Source organism: Crinia signifera, chromosome 11, assembly GCF_055691185.1.
Source record: "Crinia signifera chromosome 11, ASM5569118v1, whole genome shotgun sequence".
Lineage (NCBI taxonomy): Eukaryota > Metazoa > Chordata > Amphibia > Anura > Myobatrachidae > Crinia > Crinia signifera.
This window is the reverse complement of record NC_139227.1, coordinates 16,416,270-16,443,737: the sequence shown is the minus strand read 5'-3', so window position 1 is coordinate 16,443,737 and position 27,468 is coordinate 16,416,270. Positions and strand designations below refer to the sequence as shown.

The 27,468-nt window shown below is 47.8% G+C and overlaps 1 protein-coding gene across 4 annotated transcripts; it reads left to right on the top strand.

Annotated features, from left to right (window-relative positions):
• LOC146045484 (carboxymethylenebutenolidase homolog) lies at nucleotides 1-27,468 on the top strand. Of its 4 annotated transcripts, none has more exons than XM_083164321.1 (6): nucleotides 1-153; nucleotides 5,739-5,960; nucleotides 10,720-10,827; nucleotides 21,199-21,341; nucleotides 23,247-23,338; nucleotides 27,158-27,468. In XM_083164321.1, the coding sequence occupies exons 2-6, from the start codon at nucleotides 5,746-5,748 to the stop codon at nucleotides 27,338-27,340; spliced, it is 741 nt and encodes a 246-aa protein (XP_083020447.1). In that variant the 5' UTR covers nucleotides 1-153; nucleotides 5,739-5,745; the 3' UTR covers nucleotides 27,341-27,468. The 4 variants fall into 4 exon arrangements, with proteins under 4 accessions (XP_083020447.1, XP_083020446.1, XP_083020449.1 ...); XM_083164320.1 differs by having other exon boundaries at nucleotides 10-140; XM_083164323.1 differs by lacking the exon at nucleotides 1-153 and adding an exon at nucleotides 551-700.

Sequence of the window (27,468 nt, the reverse complement as noted above, 5' to 3'; positions counted from 1 at the left end):
CATAAAGGGGATGATAGCGTAATCATGAATAAACACAATAAGCAGGATCGCCTAACTGGGAGAGTCACACTGAAATATAAGGTGCCTACAGTTCTTTGGGACAGCATACTGATTTCTCCTGCAAGAACCACATCCGAAAAGTGAGCTGCGCAGGTAAATTTACACTTTGGGGCAGATTTTTGAGTTAGGAGCAAAGCAAAAACAAAAACCAGCAAGGAAGTTTGCACCTTTTAAAAACATGGTTTGGGGTGTATTTATCAAAACTCGGAGAGAGATAAAAGCATGGAAGATGTAATGGTTAGCAGTGCTGCTTCAAACTGCAGAGGTCATGGTTTCGATTCCCTCTATAGCCGTGGGAGGAGTTTGTATGGTTTCCTCCAGATCCTCCAACAATCCAAAAATGCATTGTCAGGTTAATTGGCTCCCAACCAAAATTAACCCTAGTGTGAATGTGTGTGTGTGTGTGTGTGTTAGAGAATATAGACTGTAAACTCCACTGATGTGAATGGCCAAATATGCTCTGTACAGTGCTGTGGAATATGTGTGCACTATGTAAATACAGGGCCGGCGCCACCACTAGGCAGCATTAGGCATTTGCCTAGGGCGCCAGCCACTGGAGTGCGGTATTGAGCAGCAGAAAAAACAGCAGCAGTGGCAAAGCTCCCGAGGAGAGCAGGAAGAAAGAAGGAGCTGGGAGCAGGTGAGTGACTGATCCTCCCCGCCCCTGGAGCCCATCTACCCTAGAGCCGTCCCCCCATGCTGGTCATTGTCAGCGGAGGGGGTAGAGCCTGCAGCAGCCCTCCTGGAGCACATACGGAGCATCTCTAAGCCCCCCTCCCCTCGCGGCATCTCCCGCCAACAACTCTCCCCCCCCCCCCCGTGGAGCACAGCGGTGGCAGCCATATCTCCCATCCCCCCTCCCGTGGAGCGCAGCGGTGGCAGCGGCTGCATCACCCCCCGCCGCCTGTGGAGTGTGTGAGCACCAGGGCTGTGTAAATAGCTAATAGTTTGTGATAAAATTAAGTACTAACCAATATGCTTGTGTCATTTTCCAAACACTGGGGCAGATGTTTTAAAAGCCTGGAGAAGAGATAAACTGGAGACAAAGTGTAGATAAAGTGAAAGGAGATAAAGCACCAGCCAATCAGCTGTGTCTGAAAATGCCAGTTGCAAGTTGATTGGCTGGTGCTTTATCTCCTTTTACTTTATCTCCCTTTTATCTCTAGTTTATCTCTTCTACAGGCTTAATACACCTGCCCCACTGCGTGTAAAATGTAAAGTCCCCCATGACCTTATTTCCCCTGAGCACACCAGGAGAGCTCCCTAATGATTTGGCACTTTTACATGGGATATATCCATACTTGCCTACAGGACCGGACTGGTAAATGCCAGAAGGGCCGATGGACCTGAGTGCCGATATTGTGCTGCAGTAATTATCCTTTAAGTTGTGTCCGCCCCGCTGCCGCCCTCCCAGTCTATCATAGTGCCGCTACGTCATTTGCATACTGACGTCATGACGCAGTGGCCACTCTGTTGAGACTGTCCCTCTTTGTATATTTAAGGAAGCAGCCTGGCCGCCTTACTGCGCCACACCCTTTTTTCCGCTACCCGTATCTATTCATTCAAATTTGTTTAACCACATGATTGCCATCACTGTTTTAAACAGGTTACTTGATAAGAAAGGTGTTTCACCCCAGGTGATGGTAATCATAAATTAAAAGGGAAGTCCAGAAACAGCAATGTATCCCTCCTAGAGAGGGTCGTGTTGGGAGCAGGGTTGCCTACTCTCCCGAATGGGCCGGGAGGGTCCCGGAAATTGGGTCCCTCTCCCAGCCCCCCGTAAAGGTGGGCAATCCTCCCGGATTCTGCCTCACCCTCCGGATCTCCCCTGAAGTTGCCTGGCCGCATCTTTGAATGACCGCGATTCACGGCTAAATATGCAAATGGCGCCATTTAGCGCAAATTGGAGGGCTTTCCAGTGCTGGGGGGCGGGGCTTGATGACTTCTACATCAGCCCCCCACACACACGTGATGCTGACAGACAGACTCCTCTCCGGGAGAATTTTAAAGTAGGCAAGTATGGTTGGGACTGAGGTATGCTTTAGTGCAGGCATGTTCAAACTATGGCCCTCCAACTGTTGTGAAACTACACTTCCCATCATGCCTTGCCACAGTTTTGCTATTAGGGAATGCTAAAACTATGGCAAGGCATGCTGGGATGTGTAGTTTCACAACAGCTGGAGGGCCACAGTTTGGACACGCCTTCTTTAGTGGTTGACCTAATGCACAGGTCTTCAACCTGTGGCCCTCCAGATGTTGTGGAACTACATGTCCCAGCATGTCCTGACCGTTTTGGCATGCTGTTATAGGAAAATTGTGGCAATGCATGCTGGGACATGTAGTTTCACAACATCTGGAGGGCCACAGGTTGAAGACCACTGATAAATGTATGTTGACCCTATAACCAATAATACCCATATTAAGCTCCAGTCCAGAAACCCATACACATGTTCACAGATCAGACAGCTTCCTTCCCACATGCAGCAGCTCAGAAAGTAAATATTACTAAAACCAGTTTAAGCAGCAGTATCAGAGTGCTGACACTCACTGACATAAGAAGGAATGTATTCCACCCCCTCCTCTTGTTGTACCTCCTGATGTAATGTTATGTATGCTGTGCTGCAGCTGCATTTGATTGCTTAGGGCTGTGTAAGGGCTGTATAATCAATCTGGATTCTGGACTTTATTCTCTCGCAGAGTAGATCATCGTCAAAGGTATTTTAACCTAATGTAGCTGAATGGACTGTGCTAGATTGTGACCTGGGTGTCACATAAATAATTACTTGCTGACTTTTGAGAATGCATTTCAGGGAGATTGTGACAGCAACTTCTATCAGCGCAGCGTGACAGTGGCAGTGGGCTGCTGCTCTGCTGAGCTCTGTGGCAGCTGCTGCTCCGTGACATCTGTATGTTAATGATAGAACACTGATATATGTCAGGGTCTGATCATGTACAGTATAGTTCTACTCCAGGCATGTCCAAACTGTGGCCCTCCAGCTGTTGTGAAACTACAAGTCTTGCCACAGATTTGCTACTGGGGAATGCTAAACCTATGGCAAGGCATGCTGGGATGTGTAGTTTCACAACAGCTGGAGGGCCACAGTTTGGACATGCTTGTAAATCTACTGACAAGTGGTTCCATATAAGTGACCACGAGAAACCTTGGAGAATGCATAGCCATGTATTACCATAGGGAGCATTGTATTCAGCCTGGGGGTAATACAGCAGTCAGTCAGCTCCAATTGCCATGTTACAGGTTGTGGGGTAGATGAGGGTTTTCGACTTTTTCTGTCTCCTCTCCGGGAGAAGCCCGGAGAGGAGACTTCCCAGCTGCAGTTCGGGGGATGGGGCTTGAGCGGTACATCATCATACCTCCCAACTTTCGTCCGGAGGAAATACGCGAGCGCCCGAAAAGGGGGCGGGCCGTATGCAAATGAGGGCGCGGTCTATGCTAATTAGCCGCGACCTCATTTTCATACGAGAATAGACGCTGTGTGCATGCGCACAGCGTCTATTCTACTAGATTGGGGGGTCTCCCAACTGCCACCCCCCGCAGCGGGACAATGCCTGCCGCGGGTGGGACGTCGGGACAGGACCCGAAAATCGGGACTGTCCCGACGGAATCGTGACAGTTGGGAGGTATGCATCATTAAGCCCCGCCCCCAGGATGGTAAAAAACCCCAATTCACGGATCTCCGTGGAGGGGGGCGGGGCTAAAATGACGTGATTGTGGACATTTTAGCTCCGGCCCCTCCTCTGAGACCCGTGGGTTGCCGCATTTAAAGAGGTATGGGTGGAAGACGCTGCAATCGGGGGTGACGTGGGGGTCTTCCTGAATCCGGAATGGTTGCCCACTTTTCCGGGGGGGCCGGGAGGAGGACACGATTTTCGGGATCGGGTAGGCAACCCGGGGGTAGATTAATTAAATAGTGTTTAATGCTGGGGTAGCCAACTCCAGTCCTCGAGAGCTACCAACAGTTAATGTTTTCCAGATCTCCTCACAGAATCCCAAGTGAAGTAATTATCTCCCCCTGTGGATCTTTGAAAATGTGTCAGCTAGTAATGAGTGCACCTGTGCAGCAGCTAGGTTGTCTGGAAAATGTGAACTGTTGGTAGCTCTCGAAGACCGTAGTGGGCTACCACTGGTTTAATGCATACTTGCCTACCTGACCCTCTCCATGCGGGAGAAAATGCTCTGCTCCTGGACTTCCCTGGTAATGTATGATTGCCATCACCTGTGGGGAGCTAGATAAAGGTGTTTCACCACAGGTGATGGCAATCATACATTACCAGGGAAGCCCAGGAACAGAGCATTTTCTCCGCATGGAGAGGGTCAGGTAGGCAAGTATGGTTTAATGTTTTATTATTGTTATTATTCGGGTCCCGCCTCTCCTGCAATAACGTGGAGAAGTGGGTATAGGGTGACCAACTCATCCCTTTAATCCGGGACACATATTAATTACACAGGTTCTGTGGCTGGCTTTCACCTGGTTTTAAACTGCCACAGAACCTGTGTAATTAATATGTGTCCCGAATTAAAGGCATGAGTTGGTCACCCTAAGTGGGTTTTCATAGGAGTGTAAAGGGAGGTGTGGTCAGAGATGTAAATGAGAGAGTCAGAGTAGTGTACTGGGCATACCTCCCAACATGAACCTCTCCAGGAAGGACACAATGCTCTATTCCTTGACGTCCCTCATAGGGGTGAATTCAATGCGGCCGGGAAGGCGGTTTTTATGGTGAGGAAAACAAGCCATTCTCGCTGTTTAACCCCCTCGCCAGCTCCTATTCTATGTTAGGCCCATAGGCCCATTTTTAGAGGCGGACAAGCCGTGCAGCCGCCCAGGGGGCTGCATGGCTTGTCCGCCTCTGTTAAAAGCCAGGGAGCCTGGCAGCTCCCCCACACACCACCGCCCCCCTTGCTCCCCCTCTCCCCATCCCCCAGGTCCGCCATCCCTGCCACAGCTGGTTCGCCACAGCTGATTCCCTTCGTAGGGGAGCGTATCGAGCATCTCTCCTTCCCCTCACTGTTGTGACTAGGGCTGGACTGTCAGCCAATCAGGAGCCAGCCCACGAGGTATGATTGGCTGACAGCCCAGTCACAGTCAGGGACACAGCGAAGGGGAAGGAGAGACACACAATGATCTCCCCTTTCCCTCCGAACGGAAGCAGCAGCGGCGGTGGGGGACTGGAGAGGGAGACCCGGAGACAGCCAGCACTGCAGGAGTCAGGGCACGGACTCTGCACATTTTTAATTCTTCGCCCTGGGAGCTAAATTGTCTAGAAACGGCCCTGCCCATAGGCATACTGTACCTCACGCGGTGTGGCCTACCGCCTAGGGAGCATGGCCTCATGGGGATGATGCCGCAGGCCGCGCCCCTGGTTTCCGTCACTACGGGGGCATGGTCAGTGCTGTGTCAGCTGCTGTCCATGCCCCCAGCCCCTCTGCCTCTCTAAATAGATGCTGTGCACATGTGCACAGCAACCATCCTTCACTCTGCAGCGCTGAGAGGCTCCCAACAACAAACTGGGATTTCTTGGCCAGTCTGCAGGAAAACAAAAAGTACTGTACACTATACCGTTGTTTTTACATTTTGTAATGGAATATTATACATCAGCAAGTGTATTTCTTATAGCCCTGTTGCATTCTAGACTCAATCTAGCAATTTCCTTTCTTTTAGTTTCCCAATGGCAAACGAAGCACAGCCGTGTCCCTGTGAGCTGGGAGACCAGTTTGAGTACAAAGCGATTGGACAGGAGGTACAGATCGATCATATAAAGGCATACGTAGCCAGACCGAAAACCCCCAGCGACAAAGCCATCATTGTTATACAAGACGTCTATGGATGGGAGCTGCCAAATACCAGATATTTTGTTGATCTGCTCGCTTCCCGTGGATACACGTAAGATACATACAAATTGTAACGGACTTGATTAGAGATTTATATTTTTAGACGGCGAATACTAGATAAATAAAAAAAAACACATTTTATGGTGTGATTCCGATGTTATAAAAAATAGGCACTTGATGGAAAGGCCTTGGGTCGACCCTTGACATAGCTAAGGTCGACAGTAAAAGGACAAAAAAAAAACTGTGAAAGAGTTTTTCACAGGTTCTTTTTTTTGGGGGGGGGGGGCGATTTGTGCCGACAGGCGCGATTTCAATATTTCGTTCTTATCATCCACTAGGGCGTGGAGGGAGAATATAATAGTGTGCCAAGTGCAGTGAGCCATGCGGGGGGATGCGGTATACTGATACGCTGTCCTTATGTCGACATTTAGGCCCCAAAAAAGTGAAAAACTCATATTGAACTTTCGACTGTCGACTTTCCCATTGTCGAGCTAATGCTTGTGTCGACCGCATGACCCTGTCGACCTTAGCCATGTCGACATATTTCACGTGTCGACCCAAGCCCTGTTTTCCTTAAGTGGTCAACATGATGTATGTCAACCTTTATACAGTCGACACTATGAGCCATACACTTATTGTGATCATCTATTAAAATGAATGAAAAGCACAGAATATACCAACTGTAGGCCTGATACAGAGGTGCACACAAATGCATTCACACCTAGGAATCCGTGTGCTGCACATTGTACTAGATCTCATAGTGATATTGTATACAATAATTGTAACGTGTATGGGCACCTTAGCAGTTTGTAATCAATAAAACTTCAGCAGCATGTTGAATATGCACAAAAAAAAATTATCCATCATTTGGTCCCCCAATGTCCCCTAATGTCCCTCCTCATTTTCCCATATTCATATATTCACGTCACACTGCTCCCACTAATTACATATGCACGAGCGGGAGCAGTGCAGCGGCTCCCTACCCGTGTCCCCTGCCAGCTCTCCCGGGGGTGGGGGGGAAGACTTCTGCTGCCTGTGTCCCCGGGAGCCCTCCTTCTCCCCCACATATTCTGGGGCAGGCAGGGAGTGCTCCAGCCCTCCGGAACCCTGCGAATGTGCAGCGAATCCTAAACAGGATTCGCTGCACATCGCATAATTTATCATTGAATACTGCCCTAATAGTTAAAATCTAACAGGTTCTACTACAGTACTAAGCGACAGTTTTTGTCCTTTTCCATTCAATTTGGAAGCAAATTTCTGAAGAAAATATTACATTTGCTCCCATCCAGTACCATATTTTTATTCCTTCCAAACCACTAGTTGGATGGTTGGAGGAAAGTTGGTCTGATGTATGGCCAGCATAAGTACTGATCCAAAGAATGCCTGTAGACACAGAAGATGGCCTGATTATTATGAGTCACATGCAGATTGGCTGTACTTGCAAGCAGCCATGGAAGACTAATACCTTATACAAGAATCTGTTGGGCATGTGGAGGCTCGTGCATCTGCAAGCTGCTTCACTGTGGCACCCATTGAATTCCTGCCAGCTGCCGCAGCTCTTGTCGTTTCTATCAGCACTTACACCAGCCCCATGTCTGTTGAAAGAGATACTTCAGAAACCAGCTTTACTTACACATGGGCCCAATCCAGAACTATTCTATTATTGATAGCCCCCCTGCGAGCGAAGCCAGCGAGGTCGTTAGCAAGATGATTGACAGGTGGGATTTTCTGGGAGTGGAGGGGAGATTTACTGGAAAATGAAGGCAGGCCTGGCCTCGATCTCCCCACGGCCATCACTGTGCCGATGGTGAGTGTTTTCTAATGGATTTTCCCATTTGCATGGCTGCAAACACATTTGCAGGCATGCACGGGGGCGTGGGGAGACATTTGTAGCCTAGCAATCAGGTCTAGATGGGGCTCATGATTCACAGAGCTGTAATTAAATGTCCATGCCAGGGGTTTAACTACCATAGGTGCAAGGGGTGCAGCTGCTATGGGGCCCAAAGCTGAAGGGGGCCCATCTTAACTGTCTGATCACCATCAGTTGCTAAATAGGGGGCCCTTACAAACTTTTTCTGTGGGGCCTAAGAATATCCAGTTACGCCTCTGATTGTCACCTCCAGTTCCAGCTCCAAAATGCCCTATTTTGTGCCGTATGCAAAAAATAAATAAATCCCTATTAGTATCTTTGCACAATGATCCTTCTGTCTCAGAATCCGTGAAACAAACCATCGCAGATTTCTGCCCATTAGATAAGCCAGAGTCAGCCGCCAGTAAAATGATGACGTAACTTCATACTGAGTTGTGAGAAAAGCAAACACAGGAAAATTGCCATCATTCATAAGTCAGCCCCTCGGTAGTATCAAATGGATTGTGCCAACAACTAGATAATGTTCTGATCCAAAGGTAATACGGTGACAGAGAGTCAGAAGCAAAGCAGTCTTCAACTCTACGATCCTTAGCAGAGCGAATGCAGAAGGTGGAGGAGGTGCATCCCACCCCCTGCCTGCATTTGAGATTGCTAAAAACAGCAATGCCATAGCAGTTCTAGATTCACATCAGTGATGTCTATCTGCGACTGCAGCCTGAGGAAGTTTGACCTCAGACTTGAAGTCGCAGGGGCAATACGAAGCCAAGAAAATTCAGTTTGCGATGCAATATTTGGCTTCTCCAAGGCCCCCATTTATCATTGATCGCATTCACAATGCGACCTGGGCGGAATATTACCGCCAGATATCACCTGAATTTATCACCTGCCAGGCTCAGGGACAGGGCTCCGAAAGGAGCCTGTCCCTGCGATGCCTGGAGCCGGAAGCTGGGGGGTCTGCACTGACCCCCCCCCCCCCCGCGACCCCACTGACCGCACTGCCGCTCGGGCATTGCGATTTTTAGCCATAGGCTACAGTGGGCTATCACCATCCCAGAATGGCAATAGCCCAGGGGGCGATGCCGGGCTGCCCGATGTTGATACATTGGGCAGCTTCGCATCCCCCATAGAAACCTATGGGGGATGAGGCCGGCTGCGCTGTCAATCAAAAACATTCTGCACAGGTGCAACATTCCGCTATGTCTGCAGGCTGATCTGAACGAAATATTCTTATTAAATACTTGGTTCTTGAATGTGCTGACAACAAAATCACACAAAAATTATCAATGGAAATCAAATTTATTAACCCATGGAGGTCTGGATTTGGAGTCACACTCAAAATTTCAGTGGAAAAACACACTACAGACTGATCCAACTTTGATGTAATGTCCTTAAAACAAGTCAAAATGAGGCTCAGTAGTGTGTGTGGCCTCCACATGCCTGTATGACCTCCCTACAACGCCTGGGCATGCTCCTGATGAGGTGGCGGATGGTCTCCTGAGGAATCTCCTCCCAGACCTGAACTAAAACATCCACCAACTCCTGGACAGTCTGTGGCGTTGGTGGATGGAGTGAGACATGATGTCCCAGATGTGCTCAATTTGATTCAGGTCTGGGAAGGGCAGGCCAGTCCATAGAATCAATGCCTTCGGCTTGCAGGAACGGCTGACACACTCCAGCCACATGAGGTCTAGCATTGTCTTGCATTAGCAGGATCCCAGGGCCAACCGCACCAGCATATGGTCTCACAAGGGGTCTGAGAATCTCATCTCGGTACCTAATGGCAGTCAGGCTACCCCTGGTGAGCACATGGAGAGCTGTGCGACCCCCAGAGAAATGCTACCCCACAGGATTACTGACCCACTGCCAAACCGGTCATGCAGGAGGATGTTGCAGGCAGCAGAACGTTCTCCTTGGCGTCTCCAGACTCTGTCACGTGCTCAGTGTGAACCTGGTTTCACACCAGTGGCGAATTTGCCAATCTTGGTGTTCTCTGGCAAATGCCAAATGTCCTGCATGGTGTTGGGCTGTAAGCACAACCCCCACCTGTGGACGTTGGGCCCCTCATACCACCCTCTTGGAGTCTGTTTCTGACCGTTTGAGTAGACACATGCACATTTGTGATCTGCTGGAGGTCATTTTGCAGGGCTATGGCAGTGCTCCTCCTGTTCCTCCTTGCACAAAGGCAGAGGTAGCGGTCCTGCTGCTGGGTTGTTGCCCCCCTACGGCCTCCTCCACGTCTCCTGATGTACTGGCCTGTCTCCTGGTAGTGCCTCCATGCTCTGGACACTACGCTGACAGACACAGCAAACCTTCGTGCCACAGCTCGCATTGATGTGCCAACCATGGCTGAGCTGGACTCCCTGAGCCACATGCCAGCTTTCAAAAGTGACCAAACATCAGCCAGAAAGCATAGGAGCTGAGAAGTTGTCTGTGGTCACCACCTGCAGAACATCTCCTTTATTGGGGGTGTCTTGCTAATTGCCTATAATTTCCACCTGTTGTCTATGCCATTTGCACAACAGCATGTGAAATTGATTGTCATTCAGTGTTGCTTCCTAAGTGGACAGTTTGATTTCACAGAAGTGTGATTGACTTGGAGTTACATTGTGTTGTTTAAGTGTTCCCTTTATTTTTTGAGCAGTGTATATATACTATACTATACGATACTAGTAAGTCTGTAAATGCTACGAAAGCTAGTCTGCTACCTTGTGATTGCCTATGTGTTTGTGCATGTGTGAGAGAGACAGAGATGTAGTTTCACTCGCTTCCAAAAGATGGCAGTATTTCAGAGACATACAAACGGGCACTCACTAGACCTATATCTATATAGATGATTATTGTTTATCATTTTTTGTTTGTTTGTTACAAAAGCCATTAAATGCTAGAAAATCCTGTCTTCAAATGTTCTAATGTAAATTTTATTTTTGTTTTTCATGATTAGTGCAGTCCTTCCTGATTTTTTCGCGGGGAAGGAACCTTGGAAAACAACCAATGATCGATCTCAATTTTTTGCGTGGCTTGAAACTCGGCCAGCAAATAACACATACAAGTAAGACTAATCTTTTCTAAAATGATGACTTCTAATTTTCCTTTACTTTGTGTCTTTATATATTCAATTGTTGCCTTTGTCGGGCAAGCATAACCCGCCTCAAGTACAGGTTAGGTTGCTGAAACGGGAGTTTACGCACAGATACCCACAAGCCCAAATGTGTCTCCCTAGCTGCATGTGCATGCAAAAAAAGCAACAATTGAATGCTCTTTTGGGCGCCATCTAGTCCCAGCCAGGGAGACCAACAATTGAATTGGCCCCAATGATGTACATGCTAAGGTGGGCGATGCTTAGACTATCAGGTCCTCAGCAGGGTCTCCATTTGTGGATAATATCCCTTTATGTAAGATATAAATATGTTTCACACACAGTGGTCCTGATTCAGAGTTGATCGCTGATGAGTGAATTTGCAATTTGAGTGACAATCGAATGACTGATATACGCATACCGTATATATATTGCACATACGCATGCCCATATAGCAACAGAAGAAGTGTATGGATTGTAAACCCAAAGCGACCGGAGCTTGACTGACAGAAAGACGGCTTTTGGGGGTGGTAATCGTCTGTTTTTTGGGGGTGTAAAAAAAATGGAGGAGTGCCCAGACATTTTAAGGGAGGGTTTGTGATGTCAGCGCTGGCGTCTATCAGTCTGTCTCAGTCGCAGATGAGCGGTAGGGTCAGACTTACTAACATTTGAACAGTCTGCAAAAAAACATTAAATGGTTTGTAAATTGCGAATGGATTTGCGGGTACATAGAGAACCGTTCACAATTGTATCACCGTATTACACAAGCCGGTTTTCTTTCTGTGTGGGTGGCAGCTATTTACTCGCAGTCCCGAAAGATGGAATCCCAGCTGATTTTGGCGGCATTGGACTGTTGGTATTCAATGTTCAATGTACTGACAGTCGCGTGTCGGAATGTCCTGAAATTGGCGGAAGCGGGTGCAAATTGTCGGAAAATGTTTGTGAATTTGACAATCCACAGCCGTTTCCGACAAAACAGATCCGACTTAAAATAAGTCAGATCTGACAGCAGTCAAGCTGTCGGTAACGGCAGCATTGAATAGGGGAGTGCTGATATTGAATAGGGGAGTGCTAATATTGAATAGGGGAGTGCTGATATTGAATAGGGGAGTGCTGATATTGAATAGGGGAGTGCTAATATTGAATAGGGGAGTGCTGATATTGAATAGGGGAGTGCTGATATTGAATAGGGGAGTGCTGATATTGAATAGGGGAGTGCTGATATTGAATAGGGGAGTGCTGATTTTTCCCCTGGGGAAATATTGGCAAAGATTTGAATACCGCCTTAAATGTGTTCGTATGAAGAAACACTGACCCCAAGAAATGCCCCTGTAAACATGCCCCTGCTAGAGGGGGCAGTGTCACACTATTTGTTTAGTGCATTGTAGGATGGACAGCAGCAGTTGTTGCCGTGATTTGTCCAATTTCATGTTTTATTTGAAAATATCAGCAATGTGTACAGTAAGGTCTTTCCCGACGCCTGCCCCTGCATCACTGCCGTCTGCCCCCGCACCTCTGCCGCCTGCACCTCTGCCGCCTGCCCCCCTCCACAGCTCCAAAGTAAGTTATGTGGGGGTACAGCGGCAACATTCTTTTAGGGATGCCAATCCCGGGATTGAGCATTTTTCAATCCAGATTCCCGGGATTGAAAAAATGTCGAGGGATTGGCATCCCTAGTTACTACAGGCCCCCATATACTAGGGCGACTGCTCCAAACAAAGAAGTTGCCCGCTTAAGTCACCTAGAAATCTCCTTTCACATTCAATATATCACATGTGATACATGCCACGCCTGCCGGCTTGGATGCAACAGATCACTTGTGCAGCCGGTGTGACCCGCAGGCTCCGGTGAAACATGCAAGGGACCAGGCATCACATCGGACCTGGTGTTAATCACATGCAATTTGGACACTTTTCAAGTGATTGTGGCGAAATCACTTAAGGCCTTATTCTAGTTCACTCTTTCTGATAAAATCCTTCTTAGATGGACAAAAGCATGTGCACTGCAGGTGGGGCAGATGTTACTTCAAAGTGAGATCTATATTGCAGTGTAAAAATAAAGCAGCCAGTATTTACCCTGCACAGAAACCAAATAACTCACCCAAATCTAATTCTCTCTGCACCTGTTACATCTTCCCCACCTGCAGTGCACATGGTTTTGTCCATCTAAGAAGGATTTTGTCAGAAAGAGTGAACTAGAATAAGGGCCTTAGTGCATGGCCAGCTTTACTCCCCATGATAGTGGATTGATAGAGTAAGTAGTCAGTAGAAAAATCCACAAAAAACAAGCCCCTTAAAATGTGTACCTGTGTATGCATCCAAGGCTATTGTGTCGCAGTTACATGAACACACCATTACTCTACTTACCCACTACATGGTGCTGTGTCCCAGCTGATGCAGCGGGGCAACATAATGATATTTGAATACATGTGTCGCTCACTACATTGTCCCATCTGATGGGCAGTATGTGAGATGGAAAGATGCAGGATCTTATGCTGGGTACACACCAGGACGACTAGGGCCCGATCCCCTCAATGTAGATCCAATTCCGACCAATTGGATGTAGATTGTGCGCTGATTGGGCCCTTTTCTGTCCTGGTGTGGACCGATACCGATCCGATGCGCGGTCCCGCGGGTCGGTCGGTTGTTATTGAGATCCTACCTGCTGCAGGTAGGATCTCAATGACGACCATACAGCCGGGTGCGGGTCGCCATCGGATCGGACCTGCTCACGGTGCACATCGTGAGCGGGTCGTGCCCCCCCCGCGTCACCATGAGCGGGTCGGACAAGACACTGACGACCCGCTCACGACGTGCATCGTGAGCGGGTCGTCCTGGTGTGTACCCTACATTATTCTGGTCCACGGATGAAACGCCCCCCCACACACACACACAGAGAGACAGACACACACACACACACAGACACACTCGCGCGCTGAGTTCCAATTGATTTGGAAGGTAGTAGTAGTAGTAGTAGTAGTAGGTTTATTTTTAAGGCGCCGCAAAGTTTCCGCAGCGCCGTACATAGCAAACAAAAAAACAAATGACAAGGTAACGTACAGGGTGTGTTGATAAAATACAGCATAAATAGGGGTATAGCTGGTAGAACTAAAATCAGCATCAGTTCAGAAGTAGGTGTCAAAATTGTCGAGGAGACTGAAGATGAAGTAGAGGAAGGGAAGAAAAGGACAGGAGGACAGGTGAGGTAAAGAGGTAGGGTGAGTACGTGAGGCAGGAGGACCCTACTCATAAGAGTTAACATACTAAAAATAGGTGGGTGTCACAACTGAAGGGCTGGATGAAGTCGTGTGGTGTGTAGCAACCGGAGACGGACCAGAGGAGGAAGGATTAAATCGTGCAGGTTTAATAATAGAATTCATAAATAGAACAATACACGCTTGAATACTTTGTCAAGTGGCAGTTTAGCAGTAATAAGAATTGAGCCGGCACGGCACTTTGTAAAGAAGAAAAAGTTCATTTAAACAATGACAGTTCAAGCACTGCGGACTGCAGGCTGGGGTCTTGGGAAATGAAGAAATCCGGAAAGAGAATGTACTTGATGGTAATGAGGGATCCTTGAAGACTGAAAGAAGATGGATGATGACAGAAGAATGGGAAGTTGCTTGGAAGCAGACGACTTGAAGAACTTAGGCCAGGAAGCTCAGGGATGCAGGCAGAGACCAGACTGTGGAGAGATCTGGCAGCGATGGGGTTAAGCTGAATCGAGACCAACACAGAGCACTGAAGCAAGGCACCAAGTCAGGAGAGGTGAGTCAGAGAGCCGGAGTCAGCTGGGAGCTGTGAACGCCTCTGGAGACTCTTTGTACTGACACTGAACAGGCCTAGGCAGATCCCCTATATCCCTAGAGGGCGGCTGCCATCGGCTGTCAGGTCAGTATGGGCGGAAACCTCAGACAAGGACCAATCTGCTATTTGCCCTTAATCAAGATGGCGGCGCCGGCCTCCCGGCGCCCCTACAGCACATACCACTACACTTGCTGGCGTCCCACGCTGCCTGCTGCCATCCAGACTGCCGCTGCCTGCTGCCGCTGACCTGGAGACCACTACACGCTAGCCGACGGCGGGCGCGAACGGGTGAGTAGTAAGCCCGCCGCGCACCGCCGCGGCTGCGTGTGACAGTACCCCTCCCTTTCTGGGTGACCCCAGGGCACCTACGCACCTTGTGTGGATTTCTTTGAAAGAACTGTCTCACCAGACGAGGAGCATGAAGATCTGCAGCATCAACCCAGGAATTCTCTTCAGGACCGAATCCAAGCCACTCTACCAGATACTGAAGATGGGTATTGCGGCAACGTGAGTCGATAATGCGCCTCACCTCGAACTCTGTTTCTCTTTCCGAGCCAATTTTGGGCGGTTTAGGCACCTTCTTCTGATATAAGTTCAAACGCAAAGGTTTCAGAAGAGACACATGGAACGAATTTGATATTCTTAAGGAAGGAGGGAGCTGTAGTCTGTAGGCCACCGGATTAATCACCTGAGTGATCGGGTATGGCCCGATGAACCGAGGAGCCAGCTTCATGGACGGTAACCGAAGGCGTATATGGCGGGTAGACAGCCATACTCGATCTCCAACCTTTAACTTAGGAGCTGCTCTTCTTTTCCTGTCCGCCATCCTTTTATATCGAGCGGATGCTTTGAGGAGAGCTGTATGGACGTCTGACCAGATCTTTGCAAACCGTTGTAGGGAAGAAGCAGCTGCAGGGACTTCGGACAATGATAGATCTGAGAACTCCGGAGATCGGGGATGCTTGCCAAAGACAGTGAAAAAGGGAGTGGTGCCGGAGGAAGAATGATAAGAATTGTTGTGCGCAAATTCCGCCCAAGGCAGAAGGTCTACCCAGTCGTCTTGAGAGGAAGAGACGAACAAACGAATGAAGGCCTCCAAGTCTTGGTTGACTCGTTCTGTCTGCCCGTTGGTTTGTGGGTGGAAAGCAGTGGAGAACTTGAGCTTGACTTGTACAGCAGAACAGAGGGCCCTCCAAAACTTTGCGACGAACTGCACGCCACGGTCCGAAATAATCTCTTTGGGCAACCCATGGAGTTTGAAGATGGTGGAAATGAAGAGCTGAGCCAACACTGGAGCAGATGGAAGACCTTTCAATGGGAAGAAGTGCACCATCTTTGAAAAGCGGTCGACCACCACCCAAATTACTGTATGCCCTTTGGAGGGAGGAAGTTCGCAGATAAAGTCCATAGACAGGTGGGACCATGGTTCTGTTGGTATGGCTAGAGGTAGAAGAGGACCGACAGGAGACATTCTGGAGGACTTATGCTGAGTGCACTTTACACAGGAAGCGACAAAGGAGTTTACATCACGACGGATGGTAGGCCACCAGTATGACCGCAATAGGAACATTAAGGTCTTCTGTGCCCCGGTATGCCCTGCGAAACGGGAAGCGTGTGCCCAGGACAGCACTCTCTTCCGGAGATTGAGAGGAACGAAGGTCTTGCCTGGTGGAGGTGAAGGCTGGACTGTTACTTGAGCAAAGACCAGAGAATCGAGAATGGGTCGAGGAGGAGTCTCAAGATCAGCGGAAGTTTCAAAAGAGCGTGAAAGGGCATCGGCTTTGGCATTCATCGTCCCGGGTCTGAATTTGATTTGAAAATCAAAGCGTTCGAAGAACATGGCCCAGCGGGCTTGACGAGCTGTAAGACATTGGGCCTGCTTGAGGAATGAGAGGTTCTTATGGTCGGAGTACACCGTAATTTTATGTCGTGCCCCCTCCAGGAGGTACCGCCACTCCTCTAACGCTGATTTGACTGCCAGTAACTCCTGCTCTCCAATGGGGTAATTCTTCTCCGCTGGAAGAAACTTCTTGGAAAAGAAGGCACAGGGATGAAGCACCTGGTCCTCCCCTCTCTGTGACAAGATTGCCCCTACCCCCTCTGAGGATGCGTCCACCTCAAGAATAAAGGGTTTGTCGAGGTTTGGCTGGAGAAGGATTGGGGCGGAGACAAAAGCATCCTTTAGTTGTTGGAAGGCTTGAGAGGCTTCAGGTGACCACTGAGTTGGATCAGAGCCCTTACGGGTTAGAGCAGTAAGAGGTGCAGCAAGGGTGGAGAAGTTCCGGATGAAACGACGATAGTAATTTGAAAAGCCCAGGAACCTCTGGATGCCTTTGAGCGTGGTGGGCGCTGTCCAGTCTAAGATGGCTCTTACTTTCTCTGGATCCATCTCTATCCCAGTGCTGGAGAGGATGTGGCCAAGGAATGGAATGGAGGTAACCTCAAAGACGCACTTGTCTAGCTTGCAGAATAATTTATTTTGGCGAAGGCGCCGCAAGACCTCAGCTACTGTTTGCCGATGGAGATGGAGGTTCGATGAGAAGATGAGAATGTCATCGAGATACACCACAATGGAATGATACAACAAATCTCGAAATATATCATTTACAAATTGTTGGAAGACGGCTGGAGCGTTGCAAAGGCCAAAGGGCATCACCAGGTATTCATAGTGGCCGTCTCGGGTGTTGAACGCCGTCTTCCACTCATCTCCAGATCGTATACGGATCAAGTTGTACGCCCCTCTTAAATCCAGTTTAGTAAAGATGGAAGCCCCTCGGATTTTATCGAATAATTCGGTGATCAGAGGCAAAGGATAGCGGTTCTTGATCGTGATATCGTTCAGGCCCCTGTAGTCGATACACGGGCGGAGGGTTCCATCTTTTTTTTTCACAAAGAAAAACCCCGCTCCGGCTGGCGAAGTGGACGGGCGAATGAACCCCTTATCCAAGTTCTCTCGAATGTAGTCAGACATGACTTTGGTCTCTGGCAGAGACAAGGGGTAGATGCGGCCCCGCGGTGGGAACTTCCCAGGTATCAACTCTATCGGACAGTCCCAGGAACGATGAGGCGGCAGGGTATCGGCACCTCCTTTGCTGAAGACGTCAGAAAAAGAAAGATATGGTGTGGGTAACGACAAGGGTGGAGCTGGTGAAGATGAAAGACTGGAACCTCCTACTTCTTGAGGATTAGTTTGATGGAGTGGAATGACACGAGGCATGCAAGTAGTTAGGCAGTTCGTACCCCAGGCTGTGATCTCCATACTGGTCCAATCAATATGAGGGTTGTGCTTAGTAAGCCATGGTAGGCCCAGGACTACCTGGTGTGAGGACTGAGGAAGGACAAAAAATTCTAGAGTCTCTTGATGTAAGGCACCGACGAGAACTGTCACTGGATCGGTTTGAAGGGTGATTTGCCCGCTGCTGATGCGACTCCCATCTACTGCAGTGAGAGCCAACGGATGGGCCAAAGGTTGCACCGTCAAGGAATATTGAAGAACGAAAGAGGAAGAAAGGAAGTTCCCGGCTGCTCCGGAATCTAGTAGAGCCTGGACCTTGATTTTTCCCTGAGGGCACACAAGAGTAACAGGGATGGTAGGCACAGTTGAAGAGGGAGATGAAAGCAGAACTCCTAACCTGGCCTCCCTCGGGGAGGTTAGGAGCGGTCGTTTCCCGGACGCAGTGGGCAGGAAGACAACAGATGAGCGGAAGAACCGCAGTACATGCAAAGATTCTCACGACGTCTACGGGATTTTTCTTCAAAGGAAAGCCGAGAGCGGTTGATCTGCATGGGTTCGTCTGGTGGTGTGGTTGTGGAGGACCCAGGTCTAGGAACAGGAACAGCGTTGGTGGTGAGACGAGGGCGGAGACGGTCGGAGCGACTTCTCTCTAGTTGACGCTCCTGCATCCGTAGATCTACTTTGTTGCACAAGGAGATGAGTTCAGCCAAAGTAGCAGGAGAGTCATGGGTAGTTAATTCGTCCTTGATACGACCTGCCAGCCCATTCCAGAAGGCGGAGACGAGAGCCTCTTCGTTCCACTTTAGTTCCGAAGCCAGAGTCTGGAACTGCACAGCATATTGTCCCACTGAGCGACTACCCTGGCGAATTCTCAGGATCTCAGTAGCGGCAGACGACACTCTGCCAGGTTCGTCGAAGATGTGACGGAAAGAGGTAATAAAAGCTTCATAGTCATCGAGCAGGGAATCAGCACGTTCCCAGAGAGGGGACACCCAGTCCAAAGCTGACCCTGCTAGGAGAGACACAATATAAGCCACCTTTGCCTTGGAAGTAGGAAAGTGAGAAGACTGTAAGGTGAAATGCACATCGCATTGGTTCAGAAACCCACGGCATCCTTTCGGAGAACCATCATATTTGCTGGGGGTTGGTAATTGCATGTGATGAGGAACTATTGGTCCAGGTGTAGGAACAGGGACTGGAACCTCTGGAGCTGGAGCCACAGAAACTGAGGGAGCCGCCGGGGGCGAAGCCAAGACCTGAAGGAATTGAGCCACTTGACGTTGGGTAGCCTCCACTTGCTCCAGACGAGCCATGATGCTGTGAAGTGCGTCCGCCATGGAAGCCTGTTCTTCACCCGACTCCATCGGGTCAGTACAAACTGTCACAACTGAAGGGCTGGATGAAGTCGTGTGGTGTGTAGCAACCGGAGACGGACCAGAGGAGGAAGGATTAAATCGTGCAGGTTTAATAATAGAATTCATAAATAGAACAATACACGCTTGAATACTTTGTCAAGTGGCAGTTTAGCAGTAATAAGAATTGAGCCGGCACGGCACTTTGTAAAGAAGAAAAAGTTCATTTAAACAATGACAGTTCAAGCACTGCGGACTGCAGGCTGGGGTCTTGGGAAATGAAGAAATCCGGAAAGAGAATGTACTTGATGGTAATGAGGGATCCTTGAAGACTGAAAGAAGATGGATGATGACAGAAGAATGGGAAGTTGCTTGGAAGCAGACGACTTGAAGAACTTAGGCCAGGAAGCTCAGGGATGCAGGCAGAGACCAGACTGTGGAGAGATCTGGCAGCGATGGGGTTAAGCTGAATCGAGACCAACACAGAGCACTGAAGCAAGGCACCAAGTCAGGAGAGGTGAGTCAGAGAGCCGGAGTCAGCTGGGAGCTGTGAACGCCTCTGGAGACTCTTTGTACTGACACTGAACAGGCCTAGGCAGATCCCCTATATCCCTAGAGGGCGGCTGCCATCGGCTGTCAGGTCAGTATGGGCGGAAACCTCAGACAAGGACCAATCTGCTATTTGCCCTTAATCAAGATGGCGGCGCCGGCCTCCCGGCGCCCCTACAGCACATACCACTACACTTGCTGGCGTCCCACGCTGCCTGCTGCCATCCAGACTGCCGCTGCCTGCTGCCGCTGACCTGGAGACCACTACACGCTAGCCGACGGCGGGCGCGAACGGGTGAGTAGTAAGCCCGCCGCGCACCGCCGCGGCTGCGTGTGACAGTGGGTGGACGAACGAAGAACAACAGGATAAGTAGGAACGGAGGGGAACGGAGGCAGGATAGGAGGATCAAAAGAGGTTAGGAGGAGGGATAGGCTAGTCGAAAAAAGTAGGTTTTGAGGGATCGCTTGAAGGAGGTAAGGGAATCCGAAAGCCTGATGGGTGGCGGGAGGTTGTTCCAGTGCAGGGGGGCAGCGCGAGAGAAGTCTTGGACACGGGAGTGGGAGGAGGTGATTAGGTGAGAGGTCAGTCGGCGGTCAGCGATGGAGCAAAGAGGACGGGAGGGAGTGTGGATAGAGATCAGTGAAGAGAGGTAAGGAGCGGTGGAGGAGGAGAGAGCCTTGTAGGTGGTGGTGAGGAGTTTAAAGAGAACTCGGAAAGGAATGGGGAGCCAGTGAAGAGATAGGCAGAGGGGGGAGGCGGAGGCGGAGGTAGAGCGGCGGGAGAGGAAGATGAGCATAGCAGCAGCGTTAAGAATGGTTTGGAGAGGTGCGAGGCGGGTGAGAGGTAGCCCAGAGAGAAGGATGTTGCAGTAGTCAAGGCGGGAGATGACACGCAAAACGAAGACACTCTCTCGCGTCTTAGATCTGCAAGCTCCCTATACATCCTGACATCAGCTGCCCACCCGCCGCACCGGTGTCATGCCTGCATTCGCTTAGGAACTTGGGAGCATGGGAACACCTATGAAACGCTGGGCGTTCCCATGGCCGCAGCCCTTCACCGCGGCCCCCCGACCACACTGCTTGGTACGGATGGGATGGCGAACAAGCAGTTTGCCGCGGCCGCACACACCCAGCATCTGCACATTTATTCAGACGCAAAACATCGCTCCCCAATGTGAACGCGCGGGGAGCGATCAATTCAGAATAAGGCCCGCAATGTATGATGTCCAGACAGGAGCAATCGCAGTACACACAATGCTATGTACAAATACATTGATCCGTTCCATGTCAGATCATAGGATGTACTGCTTAGTGTGTACCCAGCAATTGCCAGCACAATTACCGTGCCTAATTCTATAGGGAACTTACCTTGTGTATTTCACCATGATTTCTTCATTTCCAGGGAAGTTGATGCTGTGCTGAAATATTTGAAGGAACAATGTAATGCAAAGAAGATCGGAGTCATTGGATTTTGCTGGGGAGGCATTGTAACCCATTATCTGATGCTGAAGTATCCTGAGCTGAAGGCTGGTGTAGCTTTCTATGGTAAGCTGGAACTCTCCTATGAATGAAATTACTAACGTACTAGACAGTATATAAAATCTATGGGACTATGCAATACTTTATCAAACCTGTAATGGCCAGGAATGAGTGTGTGTGTGTGTGTGTGTGTGTGTGTGTGTGTGTGTGTGTGTGTGTGTATATAAGTGCTCTCTGAAAAGGGACCATTCATTAAAGAGTGAATAGAGTCATTGGCAGAGTGTGGTGCAGGAGGCGTGGCACCAGTAAGGGGTGTGGCCTGACTGAAAGGAGCATGACCCCCTGTTTTCATCACTGGATCATATTGAGCATCCCCAGTGACAGCAGCCTAGTGCTGCAGGAGAATAACACACCGCAGCACCCAGCCCTTGTCACTGCAGAAGAGCCGGCACGTTGGTGTTACCCCTTTTGACATCCAGGTTGGGCTGCACTACACTTGCCCATAATTTGCAATTAACAATTCAATTACTATTTTCTGAAGGTGTGCTTCAAGGACAGTTGTAATTTTGCACTATGGAAATAGCTTCTTATTGAATTAAGCACATAAGACCCTATTGTACAATATCTTAGTGGTCCAGTGTGGCTTATGGGCTCCAATTCCACTGTAAAACTTTCTTTCCTGAGTTTAGCGTAATACTGTTAATGGATAAATGGCATCACACTGACTGCAAAATGTTAACACTACTGTGCATCAATCTCACTGGTTCTGAAGGGCTTAGAAAGACAGTAAGCCAATCTTGAAAGAGATTTTACTGTGTATTTGGTTTATGTGATGAGTTATACAGGCAATGACATGGTTTAAGATTTTATAGTGCAAGGAAGATATTCTTACATATACTGTACATCTCAACATTGGTCTCTTGACATTTGTGAATTTAGGGGAGCTCTTCAGAACCCTCATCCACTAGAAACGCAGTTTAAATACCGTGCATTTGCGAAACACTTGTTCACATAGCTCACTTTTGTGAACAGGGCCACAACCCATGTTTTCACAACAAAAGTGAAGATGATTGGCATAATTGGCACGGTGGGACAGTCCTGTCAAACTGGAATGGTCTTGCCGAACTTTAAAGTGTTTTAATCCTTTAATAGTTTTGAAAAATGACTGCAAGGAAGAAATGTAAAATACACATTAGGAACGTAGCATTGGGTGCTGGTGTAAGGTAGATCTGTTTGCACGCACACGCACACACACACACATTGTTATCATAGAGCTGAATAATAAAAGAAACAAGATATTATTCTAAGATTAATAAATATAAGAAATGATTAGTACAGAAATAATTGTAGTACATACCTGGGGTGATTCTAGTTGGTTTGCAAAAGCAAACTCCTTCTTTAATGGACAAAACCATGCTGCATTGCAGGTGGGGCAGATGTAACATGTGCAGAGAGAGATACATATGGGTGAGTTATTTTGTTTCTGTGCAGAGTAAATACTGGCTGCTTTATTATAACACTGCAATTTCAGTTCAAACACACCCCACCCAAATGTAAATCTCTCTGCACATTTGCATCCCCCACTCTTGCAGTGCACATGGTTTTGCCCATTTTGAGAACAAACTAGTGATGGCTGTACATCTTTCGATGTGATGGTCACTGAAAATCCATGATTGGCGCATGGGCAAACATCTGCAGCGTGGCCAAACGTGCGCAGAAACACTGCACATGTTACACCGGCCCCACCTGCAATGCACATGGTTTTGTCCTTTAAAGAAGAGTTTTCTTTTGCAAACCAACCTGAATCACCCCCAACATGTCTACATAATGGTGAGATCTTTTTTCAAACTCCACAGTACAGTAGACGCATGTTCTAGAAATATTGGAGATAAAATAATTCTGGTCATTAACTAAGAAAGACAAAAAAAAACTAATTATCACATTTTTATTATTGTCATCATTTTTTATTAGGTTTAGTCCGTGAAGACATTGACAAGTATGGGTTACTAAATCCAACACTGTTCATTTTTGGTGAGAATGACCCGTTAATACCACTTGAACAGGTAAGTGCATATGATACCTATGCAGAGAAAGTAGACACCCCTAACAGACAGACTTGAGAAGGGAACTTTTGAAGGTCCAGTAGTTCTGTCAAAAAAGGGGGTGGTTATCTGCACTATTTGGCAATAGGTGTAGGAACATGCAGCCTCTTTTGGGAAATAAAAAAAGTTTTACAATTTTTTGGTGGTAGTAAAGACCATCAGAATAAGTATTTTTCCCACGATGATCTATGTCTACATGGATTCACAACCGACATGCATTCTAAATAAAGACACATTCCAAAACTAGTTCAATGGAAGGAGAATGCAGTAAGCACCTTAATGAATTTACTATAAGTGATACGGTTGCATAGATTGATGGTGAAACATCATTTGTGTGAGTGTGTATTGTGGGTGCCGGACGGTGTCCCGACAGTCAGGACTCCGACAGTCATTACCCCGACGTCGGGATCCCGGCAGTCAAAACTAGAGGGAGAATAGAATAGTGGCAAGCACAGCGAGCCACCGTGCCCGCAGCATGGCAAGCAAGGGGCTTTGTTGCGCTTGCCCCGCTTTTTCCAAAACTTGCCAACCTTGCTTTCCCAAACCAACCACTCTCAGTGCACAAGACCTTTTTTTTACTGATAAGATCCAAGATGGAAGTGCAGGGCCTGATTAACCAATAGGATGCAGCCTGGGGCACTGGGTACTCGGGGGGCACAGCTGCAGCACAATAGATTGCATTGGGATGGGAGCACTTACTGGTGCTGTGCTGCTGGAGATGGGGCCGAGAAAGGTCTCATTAGATCTCTCCCTGAAACTGTGGGAGCAGCAGTGCCTGCTGGGATTGCCAGTGTCAACAAGGCAGGGACGCTGGGAAGAGGAGATCCTGTGAGAGCCAGGACTGACTCCACCGCCGAGGCTGTGTGTGATGCCACCGCCACCGTGGCCAGCACTGCATTAAGTGGCAAAATGAATGGAGCTGAGGCCTGAGCCGGTTACGGATTTTTAGCTGAATATGAGCAAGAAATTGGTAGTGGGGAAGGGTGGGGGTTGCGGACACTCCTGTATTAGCCACGGGTGTTTGGAACCTTAACCAGGCCCTGATGGAATGGTATGCTCCTACTCAGCCATGGACCTGGTCAATTACCTACCTGAACCCTCTGGTATCTTGTCTTCACTTTATCATACAACTAAGGATGAAGTATCAATACTCTTCACAACTTACTACAGATGGAGCCACTCTCCGCCATCCCACCAGCTCGTCTGGCGGACGGCAGGGACGTGCGAGTGTCTCACTCACTCACGCGTCCCATTACCAATAATGTGGCCCGCACGTCCCGTTCTAGGTGGGCGGTGGACCTGGGGAATGGCTATAGTCCAAAGAGAGCGTCTCCGTCTTTACTTTACTCATTCACCTCCTATACCCTCACACATAAGTAAAGCTCTGTCTCCTGTGCTCAACCCAAACTTTAACTAAAATCTGTAATCTCTTTTTCTACACTATAATCCAGGCATGGCCAAACAATGGGCCTCCAGATGTTGTGAAACTACAAGTCCCATCATGCAACAGGAATGCTAAAACTATGGCAAGGCATGCAGGGATGTGTAGTTTCACAACAGCTGGAGGCCCACAGTATGGCCATGTCTGCTATAATCCCTAGGTTCTAAGGACACAGCCCTTTCTTAGTTCTCATTCTAGTTGCTCTTTCAGTGTCTTTGCCTCCAAATGTATGCCCTTGTCATACCTTAGTTTGCATACGCGTTTCAGCATGGGTTGCTAATCTCAGAAGTTGTCTATGAGTATATACAAAAAAACTAAATAATAAGAGAGCACACTGTGTTGATTTAATTATTTAATAAAGAAATGTATAAAAACCAATTATAGACCTACAAGTATAATTAAATATTTATATAAATAGTGATTATACTAAATGTATTAATTAATAAATCCAACAGTATCCACACAATTAGGCATTAAAATCAAATGCAACAGCAGTTCATATAAACCTTTGTGGCTCTTACCCACTATATCTCAGGTAGAGGTTTTGTCCAATTTGGAGGGGAGAGCTCCAAATAGAAACGTAGCCTTCCCAACGTTGCTTATGAATTAATGATAGTAAGCAAATGCTCCTTTTTGTTATATATCATGTGTACATACGGGACTGTTGAAGCCAGATACCATTAAAAGAAGTTGTGTAGACAATTGCTCTCCTTCTGCCACTGATAGCATCCTGCTAAGTTAGGTAAGTATACTGATAAGCATGGAGGTGCGGCGATAATAACTGCTCCGGTCCGCTACTCCCGGTGTTGCTCTGATGTAATAGTGCCGGTGCCGGGAGCAGACCTATTGCTTGAGGATGGTGGTGGATGATGGACCGCTAAATACCAGGGTGGCTCCGATGGATTGAGAGCCACCGCTGGGAGCGGACAGAGTCCCACAACTGCGGTAACCTCCTGAGCGCTTGAAGTTGCCGGGTAAAATGCCAATCACCGTCTAACAGCTGGTGGACTCGCACCTTCAAGATCGATGCAGGTCTCTCTCCGTGTGCGGCTGTTTTAAGGCAGTCCAGGGGGAAAGCAGGCAAGCCGTCCCAGATGACTGTGGAGCTTGGGAAAACAAAGATTGGTGGATACCGTGGACAAAGATTAAAAGTCTTGACGCATTTCTCCGTCCTAATAACCTGACCGTTTCATCAGAAGAATGATCTTCTGGAGCGGTTATCATCGCCGCACCTCCACGCTTATCAGTATACTTACCTACCTTAGCAGGATGCTATCAGTGGCAGAAGGAGACCAATTGTCTACGCAACTTCTATTAATGGTATCCGGCTTCAACCGTCCCGTATGTACATATGATATATAACAAAAAGGAGCATTTGCTTACTATCATTAATTCATAAGCAACGTTGGGAAGGCTATGTTTCTATTTTGAGCTCCCCCCTCCAAATTGGACAAAACCTCTACCTGAGAAATAGTGGGTAAGAGCCACAAAGGTTTATATGAACTGCTGTTGCATTTGATTTCAATGCCTAATTGTGTGGATACTGTTGGATTTATTAATTAATAAATTTAGTATAATCACTATTTATAATTGTTTTTTAATATATTTCTTTATTAAATAAATAATTAATTAGATCAACACAGTGCTCTCTCTTATTATTTAGGTTTTTTTTCCTTATAGAATTTAAGTGATTCTTTTGGGAGCAGCCTCATTTATAATTAAAGCTGTGGTATTTTTACATATAGTTAATTGTTTAATTTATTAAATTAATTTTGGTTAATATATATTAAAAATGCAGATTACTATCCGTACGCAAATCCCAAACCATCGAAAGGACTTTGTAGTCTGTGCAATCTCAGTAGCTCTGAGGCTCTCACTAATCTGCGACGGACTGAACGACGCCGGCGCTGACATCAGAGACCCTTCCTTGATAGAATTGGGCATGCCTGCACTTTTTAAAAACACGCAGAAAATCGGCAAGTTTCCACCCACAAACGTCGACGTTCTGTCACAATTGGAGGGGATTTCGTTTCCTATCCATACGCATTTTCTTTTGCTAATTATCCTCACAAATGTACCGTATGTATCCTCACGCAGGTGCGATCAATACATACTGTACAGTACTGCATGGATCGCAGCTGCAGGAGGGTCATTAGCAAAAGAAAATGCATAGTCCCTCAATAATTGTGATTTTGCTAATTTGCTGATTACCGATCCATGACCAATTAGGCTCTGGGCCTACAGTACATGCTCAGCTATACAATATATTGCCCTAATTGGTTAGTGCAGGTTAACCCTAATACGACACATATGGTAACTTGATGAATTCTCTCTTCTAGGTTTCATCACTTGAACAAAAACTTAAAGAGAATTCGAAGGCCGAATTTAAAGTTAAAGTATTTCCAAAGCAAAATCATGGCTTTGCCCACAGGAAGAAGGAGGACATCAACCCTGAGGACAAACCATACATTCTAGAGGCACGGAAAGACATGTTGGAGTGGATCAATAAATATGTGAATTAATCCAATGCATTGTCTGATACACTGATTTATTAATGCAAACATGAAGTACAGAAGTTGTTTTTTCCTACTTTAAATCAAGCTATTCATTTTTACATATGTAATTCTTCAAATAAAGCTCGACAAAACAA